A 26,428-nucleotide genomic window follows, 5' to 3' on the forward strand; every position below is an offset into this window, starting at 1 on the left:
CAGTCTGGACTAGAGTGAGACCATATCTATGCATATACATATATATATATATATATGTAACTATATATATTTATATATATGTATGTGTATATATATATGTACGTATATGTGCACATACACACATATATATGTACATACTATAAGCTGGGTGTGGTGAGGCATGCCTTTAATCTCAGCACTCGAGAGGCAGAGGTAAGAGGATCACCATGAATTCAAGGCCACCCTGAGATTACATAGTGAATTCCAGGTCAGCCTGGGCTAGAGTGAGACCCTACCTTGAAAAGCCTAAAGAAATTTATATATATGTGTGTATATCTATCTATCTATCTATCGATGTCTATCTATCTATATGTACATATGTGTGTGTATATATATATATATATATACATATATATATATATATAAATAATTTCCTTTTTAAAAATTCTTCCTTCACATAACCAAGTTCCCTCTGAGCTGTCTTCTGTTCAGTCACATATCTTATTACTACCAACAGCAGCTGCCTCCTCCAAGGCAACTTTTCAACACTCTTGTCTCTTACTTGCTACTCACTGGTATTTTAGCATTTGCTATAGACCTTAAGCTTTTTTTTTTTTTTTTTCAATATGAAGGGAGGAAAATAGAACCAGGGGTGGGGGTGCCTGTTTGCAATCCTTGCACTCAGGAGGCAGAGAGAAGGATTTCATGTGTGAGGTTAGCTTGGTCTATATGGTAAGTTGGAAGCCAGGTAGGTCTTGCTTCATAGCAAGGTCTTAGTGAAAGACAGTCATGAGGGAGAGGGGACTCCAGCTACTTGGGCCACCTGTACATCTGGCTTTACATGGTTACTAGAAAATCAAACCTGGGTTCCTTGGCTTTGCAGACAAGCACCTTAACCATTAAGCCATCTCTTCAGCCCAACTTTCATTTCAACCTTGCATTTTTTTATTTTTATTTTTTTGGTTTTTTGAGGTAGGGTCTTGCTCTAGCCCAGACTGACCTGGAATTCACTATGTAGTCTCAGGGTGGCCTTGAACTCAGGGCACACCTCCTACCTCTGCCTCCCGAGTGCTGGGATTAAAGGTATGTGCCACCATGCCTGGCCCAACTTTCAGTTTTTTGTTTTTTTTTAAGGACATCTCATATTCATGTAGTAGACCTGATTTATCAAGCAAGCATGCCACCCCATACCTCTTAGAGGAAGACCACCACCCTGGGTTTCCTCCTATAGACACTTTTAATGGCTTACCACATCCATAGCAGGGCCTATGCATCAACCCTGACAAGAAGGCACACTACCATACCACCGTACCCTGCATGGGGAGGATGGTCATATATAGTTGTCCTCTGTGGATGCTCCCGCTCAAAAAGTTCCTTAGTTGCATATCCTACTCTCTAACACAAGAGCTATGCAGCTGCTCCTCCCAAACTCATCCTTACTTCTGTCAGGTCCTGTTCAGACACCAAATGTTGCATGAACTTTTTTTCTGGGGAGAACCCCACCCTCTCACAACAGCAGGTAGGAGTGTGTGTGTGTGTGTGTGTGAGTGAGTGAGTGTGTGTTTGGGGAAGACCTTTGTGGAGAGGACCAGACACCCTTGAGGCCTAAAAATGCACCCTGTTGTAGGACCCATGACAGCCCTTCTTTTGAGAGAGAATAGGGCCACATCTGTGCACAGTGTCCCTGGGGACCTGAAAGAGGATAGAGCCATTTTGGGAAGTCAGACATACTGGGGAGCCACATGTCATCCTCAAAGAGAGACCCCTAGTTATCCCCTGCTCATCTTTTGTCAAATGGGGCCTAGGTCCACTGGTAGGCACATGTGAAGTAGCCCCACTCCTTGGGTTATTTCAAGTACCCTGGGATCAGCCTTGCCCCATTGACTTGTCCCTGGAGGTAGGTAGGGACATCTGAGGCCATGCTAATGGTCATCTCCCAAATGTGTCATAGAGGGACCCTGGTAGTGAGAGTGATAGCTCCACAGTAGAAGATCCTATGAACACAGCTGAAAGTTCCTGCTCTTACCCCACATAGAAGCCCATGATGGGGTGGCAATTGCACCATGTCTCATTATGGTTAGTGAGTGCTGAGTCCTGTCCAGAAGCCTGACAGGGAGATATGGAAGCAAGAGTGGGGGTAAGGAGGAGGGTGAAGGCGAGTCATAGTATAAGGGCCTGGAGAGAGAGATGCAGGATGGGAAGAGAGGATGAGAGGAAAGGGCATACAGCACATGGAGAAGATAGGTCCACAGGAGGGGGGATGATAGGATGAGGGAGGAGGCCAGCAGGTGGCTGGAGGTACTGGACTCTGACATAAGGACAGGAAGGGGCAAGAAGTTCTAAGATCCTTGGCAACATATTGCAACTTCTGAGAGAACAGGGGATGCTGCAGGGGGCCTTTCCTAAACACTGGGTAGCACAGTCCCCCGGCCAGTAGGCACAGATAACAAGTCTCACCTGCTCCTCCTGCCTGGGGTCTAATGCAGGGAGTATCAGGCACTGTGAGGCCATATATATCCAGGCCATTTGGTGTCTGGAGGGAGCACGTTGTATGGAGTCCTGCCCTTCCTTTGGCTCTTACATTCTTTCCGCCACCTCTTCCACATTAGGCCCTGATTCTTGAAAGGTATGATAGAGATATTGCAGTGCTGAGCACTACAGGCATTTCTTTCCATCACCATAATACCTTCTGAGTCGTCCCAAGGGCACTGCCATCTGAAAAGAGAAGATTCAGCCGGGCGTGGTGGCTCACGCCTTTAATCCCAGCACTTGGGAGGCAGAGGTAGGAGGATCAGAGAGTTCGAGGCCACCCTGAGACTACATAGTGAACTCCAGGTTAGCCTGAGCCAGAGTGAGACCCTACCTCGAAAAAAAAAAAAAAAAATGAAAAGAGAAGATTCTCTACCTAAAGTGAGAGTAGCATTAATGTAAGGGTGTGAACATCGACAGAAGTGTTTACTGGACAGTTTGATAAGCATAGTATATACATTTAGCCAGATAACAGCAGACCCCTAGGGCTCATGACTACCCGTGTTTTAAGTTTTCAGTGTCAGGTATTTATTCCCTCCCATGGAGCAGGCCTCCAGTTCAATTAGAGGGCAGTTGGTTTCTCCCATAACAAACGTGCCACTATTGCACACGTTGGCTCATTTGGCCTGGCTGGCCAAATATAAAGCTTGCAGTGTCCACTGTTGAGTATCTTCACTGGTGATTTCTCTTTCTCCCATTGAACTGCATGCACAATGGCTTATTACAGCTTTCTGTCAGCTGGCCTACATGGAGGAGGTTATCAGCTCAGTTCCAGCAGGATTTTTCAGTGGCCTTGCAGCCCAAGTATGTGGAGTCTTCAGCAATAGGGTCTTACTATCTATTCCTGGTGGGAAACCAAGGGCCTCAGCAATGGCCTATAATGTTTTGGGCACATCAGGGACCTCCCTGGCCAACAACTCATTGGAAGATATCCCATCCCTGGCACTGAAAATGTTCTAGCAACAATCTATGGCCCCTTTGTGCTCATGAACAGTCTTCAGAACCAGGGACTTCCAGAGATTTTGTGGGTTTTTAAAAAAATATTTTTTATTGACAACTTCCTTAGTTATAGACAATAAAACATAACTCCCTCTCCCCCCCCACTTTCCCCTTCACAACTCTACTCTCCATCATATCCCCTCCCCCTCTCCCTTACTCTCTCTTATTTTATTTATCTCCTGTTATGATGGTTTTATGTAGGTAGTGCCAGGCACTGTGAGGTCATGGATATCAGGCCATTTTGTGTCTGGAGGAGTGCCTTGTAAGGAGTCCTACCCTTCCTTTGGCTCTTAAATTCTTTCCTCTACTTCTTCTGCAGTGGACCCTGAGCTTTGAAAGGTGTGATAGAGATATTTCAGTTGAGCACTCCTCTGTCACTTCTTAGCACTATGGTGCCTTCTGAGTCATCCCAAGGTCACCACCATCTGAAAAGAAGCTTCTCTCACCAAAAATAAGAGTAGCATTAACATATAGTTATAAACATTAAGAGAAGTACTTACCAGACAGTTTGGTGAGCATAGTATATACATTTAGCCATACAGCAGCAGATGTTACACCCCTAGGGCTCATGACTACCCTGCCCTGCCCCCCTCCATCATAGGTTTTCAGTAGAGACTTGGTGTTTTACACAAGGGGGAGGGTTGCTCTGTGACAGTGTCCTGAATAGTCTGCACCTTGGGAGGGTTCTTGAGCCATGAACCTTGGGGTACAATATATAGCATGGCCATCATTGCCCTGGTAAACTGCTCCTTCACTACCTACAGCTAGTGGAGGGCAATACCAGGGCTGAAGAAGCTCCCACACTGGGCCTGGCTGGTTCTTCTGCAGTTATTCCCCGACCTCCTCACTCTCACTGTGGGTGAAAGCATCCCCACCCCACCAGATCCCTGTATCAGCACCAGCCACTTTTCTCATCCAGGTTCACTTCAGCTCTGCAGCTTGCCTGGGTGAGCCAGTCCCTGGCTATCCTAAATGTCCATGTCCCAAGACAGAACCTCTAATCCTGCTGTAGGCTTGTTGATGAGGTCTTTGTTCTGAGGGTTCTCCAGGCCTTTCTCTAGAAGGCACTCAGATTCCTGCCCAGGCTCAGGAGCTGTGTTGTGTTGGCCTGGGCATTGTTGGCTAGCTGCTCAGCCTTGTTTCCTTATATGGTAGATATGCTGGAGTACATCTTATAGTCTGCTACCCAACTCTGGCTTGTAATCCAGCAGAGGCCAAAAGGGTCTTGTGTTTCCTGGTCAGACCTTATGTTCTTGACATGGTGGCAGGCTTTTTTCTTTTTTAGTAACTATTATTATTATTTTCATTTATTTACTTATTTACTTATTTGAGAGAGAGAGGCAAATAGAGAGAATAGGTATGCCAGTGCAAATGAACTCCACATGCATGTGCCACCTTATACATCTGTTTTATGTGGATACTGGAGAATTGAACCTGGGTCCTTAGGTTTCGCAGGTAAGAACCTTAACAGTTTAAGCCATCTCTCCAGCTTGGCAGGCTTTTTCTGTTTGTTTGTTTGTTTTGTGTTTTCAAGGTAGGGTCTCACTCTAGCTTAGCTCAGGCTGTCCTGGAACTCACTGTATAGTCTCAGGGTGGCCTCAAACTCACAGCGATCTGCCTACCTCTGCCTCCTAGTGCTGGGATTAAAGGCATGCACCACCATACCTGGTTTGGCAGGTCTTTTGTTTGGTTGGTTTTGGTTTATCAAGGAAAAGTCTCCCTCTATCTCAGGCTGACCTAGAATTCATTCTGTAGTCTTGGGGTGGCCTCAAACTTAACAATGATCCTCCTATCCCTGCCTATCCAGTCCTGGGATTAAAGGCATATACCACCACTCCGAGCTCATTGGCAGGCTTTAAAAAATATTTTTTTTTCCTTTTTATTTATTTAAAAATTTCTTATAAATATAATAAATATACATATATATACACATCTGGCTTATGTGGGTTCTGAGGAATTGAGCTGAGGTCCTTAGGCTTCACAGGCAAGCGCTTAACTGCTAAGCCATCTCTCCAGCCCCTAAAATATCTTTTTTTTTTTTTAATTTTTTTTTGGTTCATTTTTTATTTATTTATTTGAGAGTGACAGACATAGAGAGAAAGACACATAGAGGGAAAGAGAGAGAATGGGCGCGCCAGGGCTTCCAGCCACTGCAAACGAACTCCAGACACGTGTGCCCCCTTGTGCATCTGGCTAACGTGGGACCTGGGGAATCGAGCCTGGAACCGGGGTCCTTAGGCTTCACAGGCAAGCGCTTAACCGCTAAGCCATCTCTCCAGCCCTAAAATATCATTTTTAAAGAAGATAAAAATATACTACAACTTGTGCTGGAGAGAAGGCTTAGTGGATAAGGCATTTGACTGCAAAGCCAAAGGACCCCGTTTCAAGGCTCCATTCTCCAAGACCCACATTAGCCAGATGCACAAGGGGGTGCACGCATCTGGAGTTCGTTTGCAGTGGCTGGAGGCCCTGGCGTGCCCATTCTCTCTCTCGCGCGCTCTCTCTCTCCTAAATAAATAAAAAATGAACAGCAACAAAAAAATTTTTTTTTTTTTTTTTGGTTTTTCGAGGTAGGGTCTCACTCTGGCTCAGGCTGACCTGGAATTCGCTATGTAGTCTCAGGGTGGCCTCGAACTCTCGGAGATCCTCCTACCTCTGCCTCCCGAGTGCTGGGATTAAAGGCGTGCAAAAAAATTTTTTTAAAAGATATTTTAGCCGGGCGTGGTGGCTCACACCTTTAATCCCAGCCTTGGGAGGCAGAGGTAGGAGGATTGCCGAGAGTTCGAGGCCACCCTGAGACTACATAGCGAATTCCAGGTCAGCCTGAGCCAGAGTGAGACCCTACCTCGAAAAACCAAAAAAAAAAAAAAAAAAAGACATTTTAAGGGCTGGAGAGATGGCTTAGTGGTTAAGCACTTGTCTATGAAGCCTAAGGACCCTGGTTCAAGACTCGATTCCCCAGGACCCACATAAGCCAGATGCACAAGGTGGCGCATGCATCTAGAGTTCGTTTGCAGTGTGTGGAGGCCCTGGTGTACCCATTTTTTCTCTCTCTTTCTCTCTCTCTCTATCTCTTTGTCTGTCACTCTCAAATAAATAAATAAAAATAAACAAAAAACATTTTTTAACAATGTAGTGGTACATGCCTTTAACTCTAGCACTTGGGAGGCAGAGGTAGACAGATCCCTGTGAGTTTGAGGCCACTCTGAGACTATATAGTAAACTCCAAGTCAGCCTGGGCTAGAGCAAAACCCTATCTCGAAAAACAAAAACAAACAAAAAAAATGTGTATATGTGTAGAAAATATTTAATTTTTATTTGAGAGCAAGGCAGAGAGAAAGAGGAAGACACAGAAAGAAAGAGAGTGAGGAGTGTGGGCATGTCAGGGTCTCCCGCCACTGCAAACAAATTCCAGATGGGTACACCACTTTGTGCATGTAGCTTTATGTAGGCACCAAGGAATTAAACCTAAGTCCTTAGGTTTTGCAGGCAAGCACCTTAGCCACTGACCCATCTCTCTGGCCCCTTGCTTCAGTATTCTTAAGGGATATTGGCCTATAATTTGCGTTTCTCCTAGTGTCTTTGTCAGACTTTGGTATCAGGATCATGCTGATCTTATGGAATGAATTTGTAAGTATTCCCTTCTTTTTATTTATTTTTTGTTTGTTTGTTTGGTTTGGTTTTCCAAGGTAGGGTCTCACTTTAGCCCAAGTTGACCAGGAATTCACTATGTAGTATTAGGGCAGCCTCCAACTCACAGCAATCCTCCTACCTCTGCCTCCCAGTGCTGGGATTAAAGGTGTGTGCCACCACACCCGGCCCAGCCTATATTAAAAAAAAAAAAATTTAAAAAGTAACCCAGACCCCAATAAGTCTAGTGTATCAAAGTCCAGGCAAGCCTCCCTAAACCATGAAGTGGAAATGTCACATTTAGGAAGCCAGAAGAAATGGGAACTTGATGATGCTAGTGGTAAGAGATATATCTATAACTGGGCTGGAGAGATGGCTTGGCAGTTAAGCACTTGCCTGTGGACCCCGGTTCCAGGCTTGATTCCCCAGGACCCACGTTAGCCAGATGCAAAGGGGGCACACGCATCTGGAGTTCGTTTGCAGTGCGCCCTGGTGCACCCATTTTCTCTCTCTCTCTGCCTCTTTCTCTCTCTCTCTCTCACTCTCAAATAAATAAATAAAAATAAACAAATATTTTAAAAAAAAGATATATTCACAATTCACTTTCTGCTTGTTGTGATTTAAATATGGTTGTCCCAGCCAGGCATGGTGTACATGCCTTTAATCCTAGCACTTGGGAAGCAGAGGTAGGAGGATCACCATGAATTTCAGGCCACCCTGAGACTACATAGTGAATTCCAGGTCAGCCTGGGCTAGAGAGAGACTCTACCTCAAAAAAAAAAAAACCAAAAAAACAAAAACAAAAACAGAAAAAGGGCTGGAAAGACAGCTCAGCAGTTAAGTGGCTTGCCTGTAAAGCCTAACTACCTGAGTTCAGTTCCTCCAGTACCCACATAAAGCCAGATACACAAAGTGCCTCATGCATCTGGAGTTGGTTTGCAATAGCTGGAGGCCCTGTTGTGCCTATTCTGTCTGTCTCTCTTTTCTCTACTTGAAAATAAAAATAAATAAATAAAAATATGAAAAAAAGAAAGATGGTTGCTTAGGTTTCTTGTGCTCCCTGTCTCTACCCATGTGCCACCTTTTGATTCTGCCAAGAAGACCACAATTTGATGTAGTCTTTTTGTTTGTTGAGTTTATTTTTATTTATTTATTTATGAGAGAAAGAGGGAGAATGGGTGTGTCAGGACTTGAGCCACTGCAAATGAACTCCAGATGCATGCACCACCATGTGCATCTGGCTTATATGGTTTTTTTGGGAATCAAACCTGGGTCATTAGGCTTCCCAGGCAAACACCTTAACCTCTAAGCCATCTCTCTAGCCCAGGATGCAGTCTCTTGATCTTAGACCAGAATCATCATGAGCCCAAATCATCCTCTGTTCTTTGTTACTTAGTGTATGGTGTTGTTACTAGCAACATAAAGAGATGAGGACACCTTCTTCTGAACAGAAAGTTTACCCCAACCCAGGTTCCAAACCCAATGAAGACAAACCTACTGGAGGCTTGTATTGAGTACAGTCTTGACTTTCTCTATGGTTGGGACCCTTTCTGCTGTCCCACTCTAGGAATTCCTATCTATGTGCTCTTGGAATCCCTGTCTACCATTTCTCCTCCCTTTCCTCCTTGGTCACCTCTATCACTTTCTGCTCAGTTCTGCAGAACAGATTGGTTTCTCCTTCTGTTCCCACCACATGCTGGTCTAGGCAGTGTCTTCTCTGCTGCTGATTGCCTTTACTGTGGTTAACTACAATGGCTCATTTCCTTGTGGTCTGTTCCCAAGTTATTGAACACTGTCTTCTACAATTCCCTATCTCTGTGCCAACAGATGTGCTCATGTGATTCAGGGGAGGCAGCTTTCCCAGGCCTTTTATAGCAGGGACCCTAGGTGCTACTCAGTGTATGTTATCCCCTTATAAGCTCAGGGACTTGATGAGACCAGAAACTGGAGTTAGATGTAGCCTTAGAAGACTTGGTTGGGGTGGGGGGAGTCCTTCCCTGGGGTCAGGAAAGCAGCAAAAGTGCAGATGGCACAATGATTGAGCCTCATTCCTCTTCCTCTGATGAAGAGCTTTGGGAATTTTGGACCATGCACCGTGTGCTTTCCATGTGAAGTAGCAGAAGCCGCATGGGCACAGGTGGATGTTCATTGCGGGAGTACCTGCGGCCATCTGTGCGTCCCTGTCAGGTGTGCTCTGTGCAGGTGTTGTATACATGTGTGATGGTTGTAGCATGGGCCTGTGGTTGGCTTTTGAGGAAAGCCCAACACAGGACTAAGAGTATAGTTTAGTAGCAGAGCATTTGCCTAGTATATATGAGGCTCTGGTTTCAGTCCCCAGTAACACACACACACACACACACACACACACACACACGAAAGGAAAAAAAAAAAACTTAAGTAGGGCCAGAGATGTAGCTCAGTTAGTACAATGTTTGCTAATCATGCACAAAGCCCTAGGTTTGAACCCCAGCAGCACATCACCCAGACATAGTGGCACATGCTTAGGTGGTACAGACAATAACTAGGCGTCCATGGTCATCTTCAACTACATGAGTTTAAGATCAGCCTGGGATACATGGGACCCAGTCTCAAAAAAAAAAAAAAAAGAAGTTTTCTAGTGGGTTGGGAGATGGTTCAGTGGTTAAAGGTGCTTGCTTACAGTCCTGCCAATACCTGAGTTTGATCCTCAGTCCCTACATAAAGCCAGGCACAAAGTCGCACACACATCTGCAATCCCTTCTCCCTACAGTAGTGGGAAACAGAGCCAGGAGAATCTGGAAGCTCTTAAGCAACAGTGGCAAGGTAGAGTTTGTCTCTCTGTTTGTGGTGGTGCATGCCTTTAATCCCAGCACTCAGGAGGCAGAGGTAGGAGGATTACTGTGAGTTTGAGGCCAGTCTGGAACTACATAGTGAATTCCAGGTTAACCTGGGCTAGAGTGAGACCTTACCTCAAAAAAAAAAAAAATCTGTCTTTGTACAGAGAGACTACCCAAGGTTGTTGAGGTTGTCCTCAGACCCCCACGTGAGAGCTGTGGCACACATGTGCCCATACATGCATATATACATATGCAGATGAATAATAAAAATAGAAAATAAAAGTAGTGTTTCTCGCTACATATTTCTGCCTCTTGGATGCAGAATAACCTACTCTCAGAAGGCCCCTTTACTATGTGGGGTTGGTAGGGGAAAGACAGGGCACTGCAGGACCTAAAGTCTGTTCTGAGTGGGGATAGAAAGAGCTCTCTGAGCTAGGCGTGGTGGCGCATGCCTTTAATTCCGCACTCAGGAGGCAGAAGTAGGAGGATCACTATGAATTCGAGGCTACCTTGAGAGACTGCATAGTGAAACCCTGCCTTGAAAAAAAAGAGGAGGTGGGGAGGAAGGAAAGAAAGAGCTCTCTGTTCATTTCCATAGTCCCATTTAGATATAGAAGCAGGACTCTTCATTTTTCTGGAGGTTGGTAGTGTCTGGACTTGCTGTCACTGGCACCCTCAGCTGAGCTGGCTCCCAGCAGGGAAAGGGTTAGGAGCTTCCAGGTAACCTCCAGCTTAGGTTCTGGGAAGCACTGCCCCCTGAGCCCTGAAAGGAGACAGAGCTGTCCAGAAGGCATGTGGGAGCTAGGACAAAGACAGACCAGGGAAAATGCAGACCTGGAACCTCCCTGGACAGAGTGGACTAGATTCTTGGCCGGATCAAAGGCATGCGCCACCTGTTCCTCTGATTCGCTTGGGAAAGGTTACGGCAGGGAGTGCCTTCCCCTTGAGGGTAGTCTGCATGCAGACAGGGCACTGTTCCCAGGAGATGGAAACTCATTCTTCTTCCTGGGGCTCACTCTGAGTGCTATGGCTTTTGTGCCCTGTCCAAAGTCACTATGGTTGATAGCAGGGAGGATGTGTTGGTTCCTTTTCTAGAGGCTAGGGGAGGACTTTTTAGAGGTGGTGTTGGATTTGCCCCTAACTCTTTGTCCACTGGGTCTCCTGTCTCCAGACTATCTCATGTAGAATTTCTTGGATCCAGTAGACTTTCAACATCTCCAACTAGAGTCCGCCTGAATCTGAGAGGGAAGCCCTGGGCCCCTTCCCTCCAGTTGCTTAGGCCCAAACCCAACTTGGCCAGGATTTCCCAGTTCTCTTGCCCACTCCCACCTTCCATCCATCTGGACCAGGTAGCAATGGTTCTACTACAGTTACTTCTCTATGGGCCCTATCTCTACCATGACAGCTTGAAGGTCATTCTGACACCAGTCAGAGGTATACCTGCACATTTTCCAATCTGACCAAATTTGCATAGCCAAGCCAGGCCAGGCAATGAGGAAGGAGTCTTTCTGCTTGGGTCCCCAGTATTGTTCATTGATAGAGAAATAAGCAGTGGGCTGGAAAGATGGTTTAGCAGTTAAAGCACTTGCCTGCAAAGCCTAATGACTCTAGTTTGATTCCCCAGGACTCACATAGAGCCAGATGCACAAAGTGGCGCTTGCATGTGGAGTTCATTTGCGGGGACAAGAGGCACTGGCATGCCCATTCTCTCCCTCCTTCCCTCCCTCCTTCTCTGTCTTTCTCTCTCTCTGCTGGGTGCGGTGGCACACATCTTTAATCCCAGCACTCAGGAGGCAGAGGTAGGAGGTTCTCTGTGAATTCTAGGCCAGCCTGAGACCTCATAGTGAATTCCAGGTCAGCCTGGGCTAGAGTGAGACCCTACCTCGAAAAATCATAAAAAGAAAAAAGAAAAGAAAAAGAAACAAGCAGTGAGTACCCTAACACTCTTCCCAAGCAACTGACTTCTGGAAGCTGCAGGTGATCCTGCTGAGCCCTTGCTCTTCCCCGGCTGGAGAAGCCTTCTCCTCATTTGTGTTAGCTTGTGTGTGCTGGCTACTAGGAGGACTGTGGGATGTTGCTGATGTGCAGGTCCCTACAACACATTCTCATGTCTACAGCGTCAGCAGATAGCTCAAATGCCAGTGGGGACTGGGCTGGGAAGGGTGGCTGGGGACCCCTGGAGGGACCACAAGAAGTACTTGCTGACTCAGGTACTGCTGGCTTAGGGGTGGCCCCTTGGCTAACCTCCCTAGGGCCTCAATATACTTGTCCACAAAGGGATGGATCTCTTCCCAGGCCAGTGCCACCTCATGCTGCCACTGTGATCTGTGACTGTCCCCCCACCCCCATCACCACCACTAGGGGCTTAGTTAGCAAAGCTGTTATGGGTCAGACTGAGGTCACTCAGTGAGAGCCTCCAGCAGGATACCCAGCATGCAGGGGCATTGCCAAGCGCCAGGTCAGCAGAAGTCAGAGTGTCCAGGACCCTCAGTCCAGGACAGGGAGTGGCTCCATGGCCAGGCTGCCTACAGGTCTGAGAATGTGCTGTGGAATGGTTTGGCCACGTCTCAGACTGTGGAGCTGTAGTGCACACAGCTGCCATGCTAGAGGAGGTCTGTACCAAGTCCTGTCATGGTGGAACCTGCACTCTCCTCAAGGTTCTGTTTTTCCCACCCAGAACTATCCAGTCCATGGGGTGGGGCCTATCCTGGGGTTATGCAAGGCTACTCTAGCCCCCAGTCCTGGGCTGGCCACATTCTTCCCAAGTCATGCAGTGAAGTCAGGATCTCCTAGAGAAGGGGGAGCTGAGGTCAGAGAAAAGAGGGAATGGAATACTGGGACAGGACCCATATCCTATTGCCAGTTCCCTCAGTAGACCTTGTGCTAAACTTCCTCATAACCCATCATCTTCATGACCCCTGAGTGTCCACCCACCAATGATTTCCTTGCCTCAGTTCCCACGGGATCCCCAGACTAACACTATCCTTATGGCCAGCCCCAGAAATTTACCATCCCATAAAAGTCCCCTGTTGTGAAAGCCTTTCCTACAATCTAGCAGAGTGTTGTCTTTGTCATAAGAATGTGGGAGAGAGTAAAGACCCTAAGCTTTGCAAATAGCCACTGCTTATGCTAGGGTCTCCTTTCCCAGATGCATCCAGCTTTTTTAAAATTTTTTTTATTGTTTGAATTTTTTTGAGGTAGGGTCTTGCTCTAGCCCAGGCTGACCTGGAATTCACTATGGAGTGTCAGGGTGGCCTCGAACTCACGGCGATCCTCCTACCTCTGCCTCCCAAGTGCTGGGATTAAAGGCGTGCGCCACCACACCCGGCAGCATCCAGCTTTCTATTACCCATAGATCCTTCTGTGGACAGTCAGATCCCAGTGCCTAACTACCAGACTCTCCTACCCTACCTCCTTAGCTGTGCACCTTGGGAAGCTGACCTGGAGACCACCATCATCCCCCATAGGCTCTCTGGCTATAGGCTTCTAGGGACTACACCCCCACCACCCCTCAAAGGGGCTTTGTGTCACCATAAAGAAGCTCTGTCCCTCTAGAGAAGCCTGGGTGTTGCCATGGTGATGAAGGGACCTGGCAGAAAGGCTCCCACCATCTGCAGAGGGGATGGACATTGCAAGCCAAGGGCACAGCAGCCAGCAGGGTGACTGCCGCGCCTGCCTAGCTGCAGCCTTTGGCCCGAAAGACAGCTGTCCCTACAGGACCCCAGGGGCCATGAGCAGTGGTGAGAAAGAGGTGGCACTCCCATTCCCTGTGCTGGTCTCCCGTTTCTCCTAATCCAGCTATGTACCTCAGTCCCCTGCTCAGGACACCTTGGTCCTCATGTATACTCTGGAGTACAGGGAGCAGGCTCAGCTCTGTGCCTGGGACCTTGACACTGATCCATTTCTGTCTCCCTGACATGAGTGGTGATCCATGCTAGGCATCTTTCAAGCTGGGTATCCATCAAAAGAGGCAGTGTAGTGCTGGAGAGATGGCCTGGCAGTTAAGGTGCTTGCCTGTGAAGCCTAAGGACCCAGGTTCGATTCCCTAGAACCCATGTAAGCCAGATGCACATGGTGGTGCATGCATCTAGAGTTTGTTTGCAGTGGCTGGAGGCCCTGGCACACCCATTCTCTCTCTCTTAATAAATTAAATATATATCTAGAGGTGGCAGGGCAGTGTAAACATTAGGCTTCTTCCACCATCTAACCCCACTCAGTTGAAGCCGGCCTCATGGGCTTTGTGAGAAGGGCTTGAGTGGATGTACTGTGTCTAGGAGAGGATACTGGTTGCTGATAAGAGTTTCTAGCTCCCATCAGGGGCTCCTTGGACTAGCTTCTGCAGACTCCAGTGGACAGAGGGTCCTTGCTGTCCTTAGACGCCCTTCCAGAGCTTGCAGTGGACAGCAGGCACAGAAGGGGCGGCCAAGGCAGCACTATTGTGGGGCTCCTTGCTGCATGCTTCCTGTGTCCTCATGCAGTGGTGAATCCCAGACTTGAGGGGGTACAGGTGGCTTGGGCAGCAGGTATCTATCCCAAGGGACTCTTGAAAGACCAGAGCCCAGAAGCTAGCTTTTTGTGGCTGAAGTCTTCCTCAGAGGAGGTCATAGCCCCTGGAATACTGACTTGCCCACCTGCCTGTCCACCACATCATTCACTGACCTCCCAGGATCAGTCAGGGCCTAACACTTAGGCTTCTCAGACTTACCCAGCTCTCTGACTCCTATCAGTGTCCTGGCCTTGATTCTAGCCTCAGCCTCCCAGGTCAGCCTTCCCATAGTCCCCAGTACCACTAAACTTCCACACTCAGCCTCCCAGATTAGCCCTCCAATAGCCTCCAGTCACTGGACTTGTACACCCTTGCTCTGGGGTGACCAGTTCTCTGGCTAGTCCTTGGCCTCAGATGCGCTATTAGTGCTGGACCAGAACCCACAGAAGATTTACCTGCACATGGGAGCCATTCTCCATGTGATTAGGGCACTGCTGGGCAGCCATGGGTATACCCTGGAAGGCAGAAGTCCCTTGCAGGGCATCTCCACTGCCCTCCACCCCCACCCTTACACCCAAGGTCTTTAGTAGCATGGCCTTTTCTTCAGCTCTGGGAAGTCTAATTTCCAGGCTGAATCTGATTAGGCTGTCCTGGCTGTCTGCCTGAAAATGGGGCTGCTTCCCTAAGCACTGCCCTAACCCCCCTCCCCCAAGCCCAATTCTCTGGCCTCTGAGTCTTTGGCTGTCTGGTAAAAAGACAGCTGACTTTCCTCTTTTTTTACTTAGACTTTGACTATATCCATTACCCCTGCTCTTCAGACATGTAAAACTATCAGCTTTTGGATCATCCCAGCACCAGGCCATCCTAGCCACTACTGTGACCTCAAGACACAGGCCCTTCCTGGCTTTCTGTGCATGCGTGTGACACAGGCATCTCCATGCTTCTTGGTTGAGGTGTTATCTCCAGCCACATGCTTGTTTATGTCTTGTATGCATCTTTATTTGGGGTTTTGGTTTTCTTCTTACTAATTTGTATAAGAGTACCTTGTGGATTAAGGATATCGCTTTACTGTTGGATGTTATAAATACTTAATCCCAACATACAAAGTATCTTCAGTATTCTGCATGTCTCTCTCTCTGGCTCTCTCACTGTTGAGCTCTCTCTCCTCTTTTCATTTAGTTTTAGTTTTCAAGATAGTGTCTCACTTTAGCCCAGGCTGACTTGAAATTCCCTATGTTATCTCGGGATGAACTTGAACTCCTGGCAATTCTCCTGCCTTTGCCTCTTGAGTGCTGGGATTAAAGGCATGCACCACCGCACCCAGCTTTTTTCTTTTTTTTCTTTTTAGATGGATACTCACTGTGTTGGCCAGGCTAGTCTTGAACTCCTGGACTCAAGTAATCCTGCCACTGCTTCCCTAGAAGCTGGGAATACATGCAGCTTCCTTGTACTGTCGCATAGAAAAAGTGACTAAGGCATAAAGTGGAGAGAGGAGTGCAAGGCCCCTCACAACCTGCCCTAACCTCTGTTGTGCTAAAGTCACCATGTAGAAGTGAAGCTCTTGATGTCACTCCACCTGAAATGCTCACTGCATGAATTATCTACTTTAAAAAATGACCATGTGGGCTGGAGAGATGGCTTAGCAGTTAAGCGCTTGCCTGTGAAGCCTAAGGACCCCAGTTCGAGGCTCGATTCCCCAGGATCCACGTTAGCCAGATGCACAAGGGGGTGCATGCGTCTGGAGTTCATTTGCAGTGGCTGGAAGCCCTGGTGCGCCCATTCTCTATCTGTCTCTCTCTCTCCCTCTCTCTCTCTCTGTCACTCTCAAATAAATAAATAAAAATGAACAAAAAATGTTTAAAAAATGACCATGTAATAGGACTTACTTAAATGTAAGACTGAATCAGGTATGTAATTTTTCACAAATAAATCCATGTTTTGTTTACGTTGTATTCCATTTAAAATGTTTAGGAGATCTGAGCCAGAAGTGGTGGTGTGTGACTTTAATCCCAGCACTAGGGGGGTTGAGGTAGGAGGATCACTGTGAGTTGGAGGCCAGCTTGGGGTTACAGAAGAAGTTCCAGGTCAGCCTGGGCTAGTGTGAGACTCTACCTCAAAAAAGGCATAAATAAATAAATAAAATTTTTAGATCCCAGTAGGAATGCTGAATAGGAATGAACCTGGAATGCAGAAGAAAAGATATAGAGTAGATGATATGAGCCCTTATTTGGTATGAAGGCCATGGGAGTAGAAAGGAGAAGGAAAATTTTTCTCTTAAAATATAAAAATGAGGCTTTGATGTTATGAAATATGTAATAAAATATCATAGTATTATTTGAAAAAAAATGGCCATGGCCTGGCATGGTGGTGCGTGCCTTTAATCCCAGCACTTGGAAGCAGAGGTAGGAGGATTGCCATGAGTTTGAGGCCATTTTGAGATTACATAGTGAGTTCCAGGTCAGCCTGGGCTAGAGCAAGACCCTACCTTGAAAACACAAAGTAAAAAAATAGCCACATGTGTGCTTGTTTCTTTATGTTCAGAAATATTTTCATACAATCCCATTTGCACACCTTTCCTTGGCTACTCTTGTTGCTACTGAGAGGCTGAGAACAGCCATTTCCCAGCCCAGTGCCTCAGACCCTGCACCACCTGCCAGAGACTATGGTCTTAGCCTTTGCACAGGTACCCTATATGAGCCCCATGCCCCAGGCCTCCTCTGTCTGTCCCTACTCTGTTCTTTTGGACTTAGCCACAAGCCATCCCCAAGCCTTTGGTCACCATCTGATCCCAATATAGGGAGCACATCTCCTGTGCTAGCTAAGCTGAAGGCAGGAGATAGAGGCACCTCTCCTAATGTCCTCCTAAGCAGAGATTATGGGATTTGATACTGCTGGGCCTGGGTTCACCTCCTGCCAGGTTACTTTGTGGTACCAAGTCCCCTCCCAGGATGGGAAGAATATCCAGTGGGGATTAGGAGGATCTATGTGTCCAGTCCCCCAAAGGTGACTGGCAATGGATCAGGCTTGAGACCCAGGTCCCTCCCACCACCCTTTGCTGCCTGAGCCTTTAGAAAATTACTTTAGTTCTTCGAATCTAGCTGGCATAGGTCTTGTTAGTTGACTTTATGGGTATGCCCTTGCCTACTCACCTTCAGAGAACGAATGTCTAGGTTGCAAGATATCGCTTAGGGTTTAGGGGAAAGACCCAGCCTCCACTCCCAGTTGCTCTGAAGGTGCTTGTGCTCACCCCATAGGGTAGGCATTGGCCATGTTTGTCAGCAAATGTCCCATCACTCATACAGCACTATCCACTCTCATTCATGTTTCCCTCATCTTTCTAGCATCCAGCCAGCCCATCTGTCTAGTCTTCCACTCACCCATTACCCACCAAACCATTTACATACACAACTTCTTTATCATTCTCCTTCTAGTCATCCAGAGATTCACCCATCTCTCCCTTCACTAACAGTCTGTCCATGCACTCATTCATGTATTAATCTACCACTGTATCTATCCATAGACATCCTTCCATTTCCCTCATCTACAAATTTAGCATCTCCAGTTATTAAGCCATCTGGCCATTCTCTACCATCCCCTACTTTCTGTCCTTTTACCCATATATCTATAAATCCCCATATTTCTCTACCTGCCCTTCCCCTATTCACCTATCTCTCTATCCCCACAATCTCACTCACCCATCTCTCTATTTATCCATCTCATTATCCAGCCCAAACATTCTCTACTCTCCCTTACCCTCATTCACCTGCCTCTTCATCACTTCCATCTCACCCATTTATCCCTTCATTCATCCATGTTACTTTCCATCTAAACATCCTCTAGTGCTGGGGAGATGGCTCAGCAGTTAAAGTGCTTGCCTGCAAAGCCGAAGGACCAGGGTTGAATTTCCCAGTACCCACGTAAAGCCAGAGGCACAAGGTGGTGCATGTGTCTGGAGCTCGTTTTCAGTGGCAAGATGCCCATTCTCTTTATCTGCCTCTCTCTCTCTCTCTCAAATAAAATAAAAATTAAATTTAAAACATCCTCTACCTGTCAACCCCACATCCCTGACCTGCCCATCCCCTTCCATTCATCCATCTAGCTCTTCATCCTCACTGTCCCTCCTGTATCAGTTACTTTTATCATTACTATGACAGAATATCTGACAAAAGGACTTAAGAAGAGTTTATTTTTGCATACTTGCACACAGAGCTTTCCTTGCCAGAATTTACATTTTACCTATCTTTTTTTTTCTCTCTGTAGAGCTGAATAAGAGCAGGAAGCTATAATTAAGCCACAGCCTGAATGCTATGCTGCCTTGGAATTTCTTCCATCAAAGACTTTAGTTGCTGTGCGTGGTGGCGCACACCAGCACTGGGGTGGCAGAGATAGGAGGATTGCCATAAGTTCGAGTCTACCTTGAGACTACATAATGAATTGCAGGTCAGCCTGAGCTAGAGTGAGATCCTACCTTGAAAAAAAAAAAGAAGAAGAAGAAGAAGAAGAAGAAGAAAGAAAGAAAGAAAGAAATTAGTCCATCATTCTTGAATAAATTCTCAAACTTGCATCTCCAGGATACAAGCAGAATAGAATGTAGCCAGATTGTTCGCTAGAATATCACAGGAATGGCCCAGTGTCCTGTAGAGCCCTTGTTTCTCTGAGAAATCTTATGAAGCAGGTCTTTGTTCTCAATTCTCTTAGTATTCTAGTCTTCCAAACGCCCACTAATTTCTGCTTATGGTATTCTAGGGGCCTTGATTCTGTAAACAAACTCCAGGTATATGCCCTACTTTGTGTGTCTGGCTTTATGTGGGTACTGGGTAGTTATAAACAAGTACCGTTAACTCCTGAGCCATATCTCTAGCTCAACATTTAGCCCAAAATATCAAACTCCTCCACATTTCTCCTGCAAATCAGTTCCAAAGGTCTACAAACCACTTAGGTTTCACAGCAGTGGCCCTATTTCTTGGTCCTAATTTTCTGGATCAGTTCTCAATCTCTCTGTCTTTCTCTCTTGATTTTTTGAGATATGGTCTCACGCTAGCTTAGGCTGACCTGGAATTCACTATGTAGTCTCAGAGTGGGCTCAAACTCAACAGCAGTCTTCCTACCATTGCCTCCTGAGTGCTAGGATTCAAGGCATGTTCCACCACACCTGTCTCTATTTTCCTCTTTGTGACAAAATGCTTGATGAAAAGACTTAAGGGAGGAAGCCGGACATGGTGGTACATGTCTTTAATCCCAGCAGAGGTAGAAGGATCCTCGAGAGTTTCAGGCCACCCTGAGACTACATAGTGAATTCCAGGTCAGCCTGAGCTATCATGAGACTCTACCTTGGGAAAAAAAAAAAAAAGACTTAAGGAAGGAAGAGTATATTCACCCTACAGTTTGAGAGTACATAGCAGCAGGAACCTAAGGCATCTGGTCACCTTATGTCTCTAGTAAGGAAGCAGAAAACAGTGAATGCTCAGCTACTGTGTCCTCTTTATATAATCTAGGACACCCAGACCAAGAAATGGAACCACTCACATTTAGGGCAACTAATCTAAAAAAATCTTTTGTAGACATACCCAAATATTTGTTTCCATGACAACTCTCAATCCTCTTAACAGCTAAGATTAACCATCAACCCTTCCCTGCTCATCTCTCTATTCACCCATCCATCTATCTATCCCCATCATATTCCACCTATCCATTCTTTTTCTTTCTTTTTTGGCTTTTTGAGGTAAGGTCTCACTCTAGCCCAGGCTGACCTGAAACTCACTCTGTAGTCCAGGCTGGCCTCGAACTCACAGTGATCCTCCTACCTCTGCCTCCAAGTGCTGGGTTAAAGGCGTGCACCACCATACCTGTTCACACCTACCCATTCTTCTGCTGTGTGTGTGTGTGTGTGTGTGTGTGTGTGTGGTTTTTTGAGATAGCATCTCGCTGTAGCCCAGGCTAACCTGGAATTGACTATGTAGTCTCAGGGTGGCCTCAAACTCAAGATGATCCTCCTACCTCTGCCTCCCGAGTGCTAGGATTAAAGGCGTGTGCCACCATCCTGGCTCTACCCATCCTTTATCCGTTTTTCTATTCCAGCCTTCCTCTGTATTATCCCACTTGTCTATATCTACCCACTCATCCCTCTATTCATCTATCTATTCTTCCACACCATCCCCCACCTCCTTGTCTGAGGTGACCTCTTTCTGCAGCATCCCTGTGTCTGTGTGTGACCTGCATCAGCTTACTTCTGCCCAGGGATTCTCCCACCTATCTTTCCCTGCCTGGCTGGGTCAGAGAGAGCTCAGATGAGAGCACTGTCAGCCTGGCCACTAATTGTCTGCTGTGTCTGTTGTTTTGTGGCTAGGTTATCACTTTTTTGTGTGTGTGGTTGTTTGAGACATGATCTGATAGGCAGTGTTGGTTGTGTAAGAATTTGCTGTCTATACCAGGCTGGTCTCAAATTTACGTTGCTTCTCCAGCCTCTGCCTCCCAAGTGCTGGGATTACAGGCAAATGCTGTTGTGCCTGACAATCACTCACTCCCTCTCTCTCTCTCTTTCTTCCTTCCTTCCTTCCTTCCTTCCTTCCTCCCTCCCTCCCTCCCTCCCTCCCTCCCTCCCTCCCTCCCTCCCTCCCTCCCTCTTTACATATATACAATATCAACCTATTAAGTATCCTCCTCCCTTCCTTTCTCCACCCTTTATGTCTCCTTTTCAACTTACTGGCCTCTGCTACTAAGTATTTTCATTCTCACACAGAAGCCCAGTCATCTGTAGCTAGGATCCCCATATGAGGGAGAACATGTGGCGCTTGGCTTTCTGGGCCTGGGTTACCTGACTTAGTATAATACTTTCCAGGTCCATCCATTTTTCTGCAAATTTCATAACTTCATTTTTCTTTACCGCTGAGTAGAACTCCATTGTATAAATGTACCACATCTTCATTATCCACTCATCTGTTGAGGGACATCTAGGCTGGTTCCATTTCCCAGCTATTATAAATTGAGCAGCAATAAACATGGTTGAGCATGTACTTCTAAGGAAATGAGATGAGTCCTTTGGATATATGCCTAGGAGTGCTATAGCTGGGTCATATGGTAGATCAATCTCTAGCTGCTTTAGGAACCTCCACACTGTTTTCCACAATGGCTGGACCAGATTGCATTCCCACCAGCAGTGCAGAAGGGTTCCTTTTTTTCCACATCCCCGCCAACATTTATGATCATTTGTTTTCATGATGGTGGCCAATCTGACAGGAGTGAGATGGAATCTCAATGTAGTTTTAATCTGCATTTCCCTGATGACTAGTGACGTAGAACATTTTTTTAGGTGCTTATATGCCATTCGTATTTCTTCCTTTGAGAACTCTCTATTTAGCTCCTTAGCCCATTTTTTGATTGGCCTGTTTGATTCCTTATTAGTTAACTTTTTGAGTTCTTTGTATATCCTAGATATTAATCCTTTATCAGATATATAGCTGGCGAAGATTTTTTCCCATTCTGTAGGTTGCCTCTTTGCTTTTTTCACTGTCAATCACTTCTTTTTTTAAAAAAAATATATTTATTTGCAATCAGAGAGGGAGAGAGAAAGAGAAAATGGGTACAACAGGGCCTCTAGCCAGTGCAGATGAACTCCAGACGCATGCAGTATCTTGTGTACCTAGCTTATGTGGGTCCTAGAGAATCGAACCTAGGTCCTTTGGCTTCTCAGGCAAACAGCTTAACTGCTAAGCCATCTCTCCAGCCCCAATCACTTCTTTTTATTTTATTATTTTGGTTTTTTGAGGTAGGGTCTCTTACCCAGGCTGACTTGGAATTTACTGTGTGGTCTCAGGCTGGCCTCGGAACTCACAGTAATCCTCCTACCTCTGCCTCCCCAACGTTGGGATTAAGAAGTATACCACCATGCCTGTCTACAATCACTTCTTTTGTTCTTTCCCACTCTTGACATTCCCAGCCCCTCTCCAAACTTTCTGGGTTTTTCTGGCTTGGGCATTTAGATCATCACATGGCTCTGGTGTGTGGCCATACTGGAGGTTCTCAGTGTTGTTCTGTTACTTTGAAAAACCAGCTCTTGGATAAGCATGTTTGGCAAGAAGCAACCTCTGAGGGAACCGTGAAGCTGGTTCCTGGAGCTTGGGGAGAGTGTTGCGGGATCCATGAATGTCAAAACTGGGTCTTCTCAGGTGTGTGGAGGCTAAAAGGAAAGGCAGGGTTAGCCAAGGCCCTACAGTTTATCCCCACCCGTCCCCAAGGCAGTCCCTAGGCTCTAGCAGAATTGTGTGGTGCCCACTCTCATTCAAGATCTACAACTCTTTGTTCCAAGCACCAGCTGGGAGAAACATCTTTGAAGCCTCCATGGTTGATCTTAAAAAAAAAAAAAAATACTGCATTTTGCTTCCTTTTTTAAGATTTTTTTTTTTATTTATTTGAGACAGAGAGGGAGAGAGAATGGGTGTAACAGGGCCTCTAGCCACTGCAAACTAATTCTAGACACATGTGCCACCATGTGCATCTGGCTTACATAAAACCTGGAGAATCAAATCTGAGTCCTTAGGCTTTGTAGGCAAATGCCTTAACTGCTAAGCCATATGTACAGTTCAATTTTGCTTTCTATAATACCACATATTTATTGTAGGTGTTTTTTTTTTTCTTTTTTTCTTTTCTTTTCTTTTTTTTTTTTTTTTTTTTTGAGGTAGGGTCTCACTCTAGCCCAGGCTGACCTGGAATTCACTATGGAGTTTCAGGGTGGCCTCGAACTCACGGCAATCCTCCTACCTCTGCCTCCTGAGTGCTGGGATTAAAGGCGTGCGCCACCACGCCCGGCCTGTTTTTGCTTTTTCAAAGTAGGGTCTTATTCTAGCTGAGGTTGACCTGGAATTCACTGTGTAGTCTCAGGGTGGTCTTGAACTGACAGCAAACTTCCTACCTCTGACTCCCAAGTGCTGGGATTAAAGGCATGTGCCATCATGCCCAGATTATTGTTTTAATATATAAGTAGCATTTTTAGTTACCATCCACAAGCTGCTATTTGGGGTGCTGATCCCAGGTCACTTGTGTTCCATGTACTTCCATGTGTCTACATCTTGTGAATCCTCTCTTGTTTATCCTGGAAAGTTAACCAGGCTTTAGGATCAATGCTGTACCCAAGGGAAGACAGAGTGCACACAGATTTCCTAGGCAGATGATAGAGGTACACTCCAGGCCTCTGCCATCCTTTGAGCATTGCCAAGACCCATCTCTACCCCTCCCATCTTGCCAGTGTTTGGGGTTACCCAGGAGAGACACAGTCATTTTTTGCTCTAAATGAGCCAGATTTGCCAGTGGGAAAGCCAGTGTGAGGTTTGGCCATCTTCTCACTGTGACCTCAGAATTCTGGGCCCCCAGCCAGACCAAGCTGGAGGCAGCAGGCACTGTTCAAAGTGGACCTTCTTGGACTCCAGAGCTGTGGCATGTTTTGGAGGCTCAGGGCTGGGAAACAGTGTCCAGTGCCTGTAGCTCAGTCATAGTTCTGCTGGATGGGAGTTGGGAGACACAGTGGGATGGAACCCAAAGTGAAGAAAGGATCCATGTCTTTGCTGTAGAGGGAGGGAAGCTAACTCCTGTCCGCAAGGTCAACAGCTGTTGGTAGGTCCTTTTTGCCTCCATGCAAGGGTAACATCCCATCCCCTCTTGCCTCTAGGTTTTAAGGCTCTGCTAAGATGGGCTGTTGCTCCAGGCAAGATTGGCTGGGCTCCTACCACTCACGATAGTCCCACTTAGAGAAAGCTCCCCCATGAGTCTGAGGCCCTCTGCAGGTCTCAGTCCATATGCTTATCAGACCTCGAGTCAGTATCTAGGCTGAACCCATGTGATGGTACCCCCACTGTCCTATGCCTTTTTTTTCTTTATGCCATGGTGGCAAGAGGACCCAATCTATGCCCCACTTCCCACCCATCTCCCTAGTGATGTCCTCTACCTCTCCCAGCAGTTTGGCTCATTCTTTAGGCTATGGCTGATGACAATTCCTCTGCCCACACCAGTGTCCCTTCAGGGTCATATTGGCAGTTTTATTTGCATGACAGGTGTAAGGGAAATGAAGAGCAGCTGTGGGGGCAACATTTTGCCCTCACTCTTGCCCTCACTGGACCGTGTTTTCCCCAGCTGTCATGGGGGGGGCTAGGTCCTTCACCTCTAAGGTACCTATATCCCTGGTGTAGCCAAACCTACATCTGCCCTCCTTTTCTAGGGTTACATCCAGGCCAATGAGTTGCAGAGCTGGCTCTGTGGGTGTCACCCTGTGTATGTGACATTCCCATTCAGGAGCCTCCCTTCTCTGAGCTCTGTTGATGCAGGGTGAGATCCAGCAGAATGTGCCTTATTGGGCTGGCATGGAACCAGCCAGAAACATGCCTCAAGCAGCACTGGGCATTAAGCCACACACTGAGCTCTGGGCACTAGGGTGAATGGCTGTGCTCCACCTCCAGACAGGAGCCTGGGTCTGGGCTCTGTATACTTGGCTTGCTTCTTGTTGCTCATGAAAAACAAACATACTGGTCAGCCAGGGAGTAAGCAGCAAGGAAAAATGCTGTCTCATCACTGCGAATGCCAAGCCCCTCACCTTCCTTTGTTCCCCTGGGGCTCTGGGGCCTACAGGAGCAGTACTGGGCCAAGCCCTGGCCAGGATAGGTTCTTCCTAAGGGCTGTGCCTACAATTCTTGAGTACTCCCTTCTTCTGAGTCAGTCTTCTCATTCACAGGCCACTGATGGTCCCAGAGTTTCTAAATGTCATGTAGACCTTGCCTGACCCTCGGCATGGCTTTGTTTGGCCATGCAGAGGAGACACCATCCTTCCTGAGATAGAGTGGCTATGGTGAAGGCATGTGCTGTATGTACCAAGGTAGTGTTCCTCACCTACCTCCCTCAGTGTCCTGTGGTGACAGTGGAACAGCTTCTTACTCCCTGCCTGCTGGCTTCACTGGTTGTGGAGCTACAGATGGTCACCTACCCTCTCTGTGTCTCTCTGTCCACCTCTGCAAGACAGATTCAGACCTGTCCCATGTTGAACTTATCTGGCATGTGCTGTGGGCAGCTGGTAGCCTAGAAGATAGGGAGCACTTATCACACCAGCTTTTCTTGCCCTTCCCAGAAAGCTCTGAGATACTCATACTCCATGGCTCTGTTAGGCTTGGCAGGAAATAGAGGAGCCTGGATGAGAGTCCCAAGCCTTATGGTGAGAACACCACCTGTTTCCAGCTAGCTTTAGATTAGTGGCTTTTAATTTAGAATTTAATCAATATAGCTCCCTACAGAGAACTGGATGCTCTGTTCTGGGGGTAAGTCATGGGATCTGTGAGTAGGGCATCAGGAGGGCCAGGATGGTCTTAGCAGTCACTGCTGTACCCCACTCTGAGCTTGTTCTGCTTTGCCTACAGGTGGCTGCGCCTGCTCATGGAGGACTGCGATGTGCACTCGGCTGCCAGCATTCTGGCCTCAGTGAAGGAGCAGGAGGCCCGCTTCGAGCGGCTTACACGGGCACTGGAGCAAGAGAGGCGTCATGTTGCCCTGCAGCTGGAGTGTGCCCAGCAACCTGTTGTGGGCAGTAGTGGCATGGTGGGCAACGGGCAGCCTGTGCCGATGGCCTGGCAACAGCTAGTTCTGCAGGTAATAGTCCATTGACCAAGACAGGATAAAGACAGCCAAGTGGAGAAGCAATTATGGGGTCCTTGTGAATCAAGCTAGCAAGAAATGACTTGTTACAGGTCTATAGGGCTTCTGGGAAGAAAAATGGATCCCAAGAAGGCCAGAAGCCCCATTTGACTATGGTAGGCACCGTATGAAGAATAGGCAGGACATAGCCTCACCCTCAGGATCAGTACCCTTTACTGAGTGAACCTTCAGGGCCCAGGATAGAATCTGTTCTGGAAAGTTCCTTGAACAGCCTGGCATCACTTGAGGGTTTTGTATAACCTAGCAAGACCCTAGCATCTCTCTACTGCTCAAACAGTGGCCTGGGAGCCTCAATTTTCCA

General features: G+C 46.9%; 1 protein-coding gene across 5 annotated transcripts in view; it reads left to right on the plus strand.

Annotated features, from left to right (window-relative positions):
* Positions 1-26,428, plus strand: part of Arvcf (ARVCF delta catenin family member) — a 54,150-nt gene that overhangs the window by 6,686 nt on the left and 21,036 nt on the right. For all 5 annotated transcript variants that reach the window (XM_045132455.1, XM_045132457.1, XM_004670760.2 and 2 more), the window contains exon 2: positions 25,833-26,061. In XM_045132455.1, the coding sequence (XP_044988390.1) occupies positions 25,849-26,061 (213 nt within the window). In that variant the 5' untranslated portion in view covers positions 25,833-25,848. The remainder of the gene's footprint in view (positions 1-25,832; positions 26,062-26,428) is intronic.

Source organism: Jaculus jaculus, chromosome 13 (genome assembly GCF_020740685.1).
Source record: "Jaculus jaculus isolate mJacJac1 chromosome 13, mJacJac1.mat.Y.cur, whole genome shotgun sequence".
NCBI lineage: Eukaryota > Metazoa > Chordata > Mammalia > Rodentia > Dipodidae > Jaculus > Jaculus jaculus.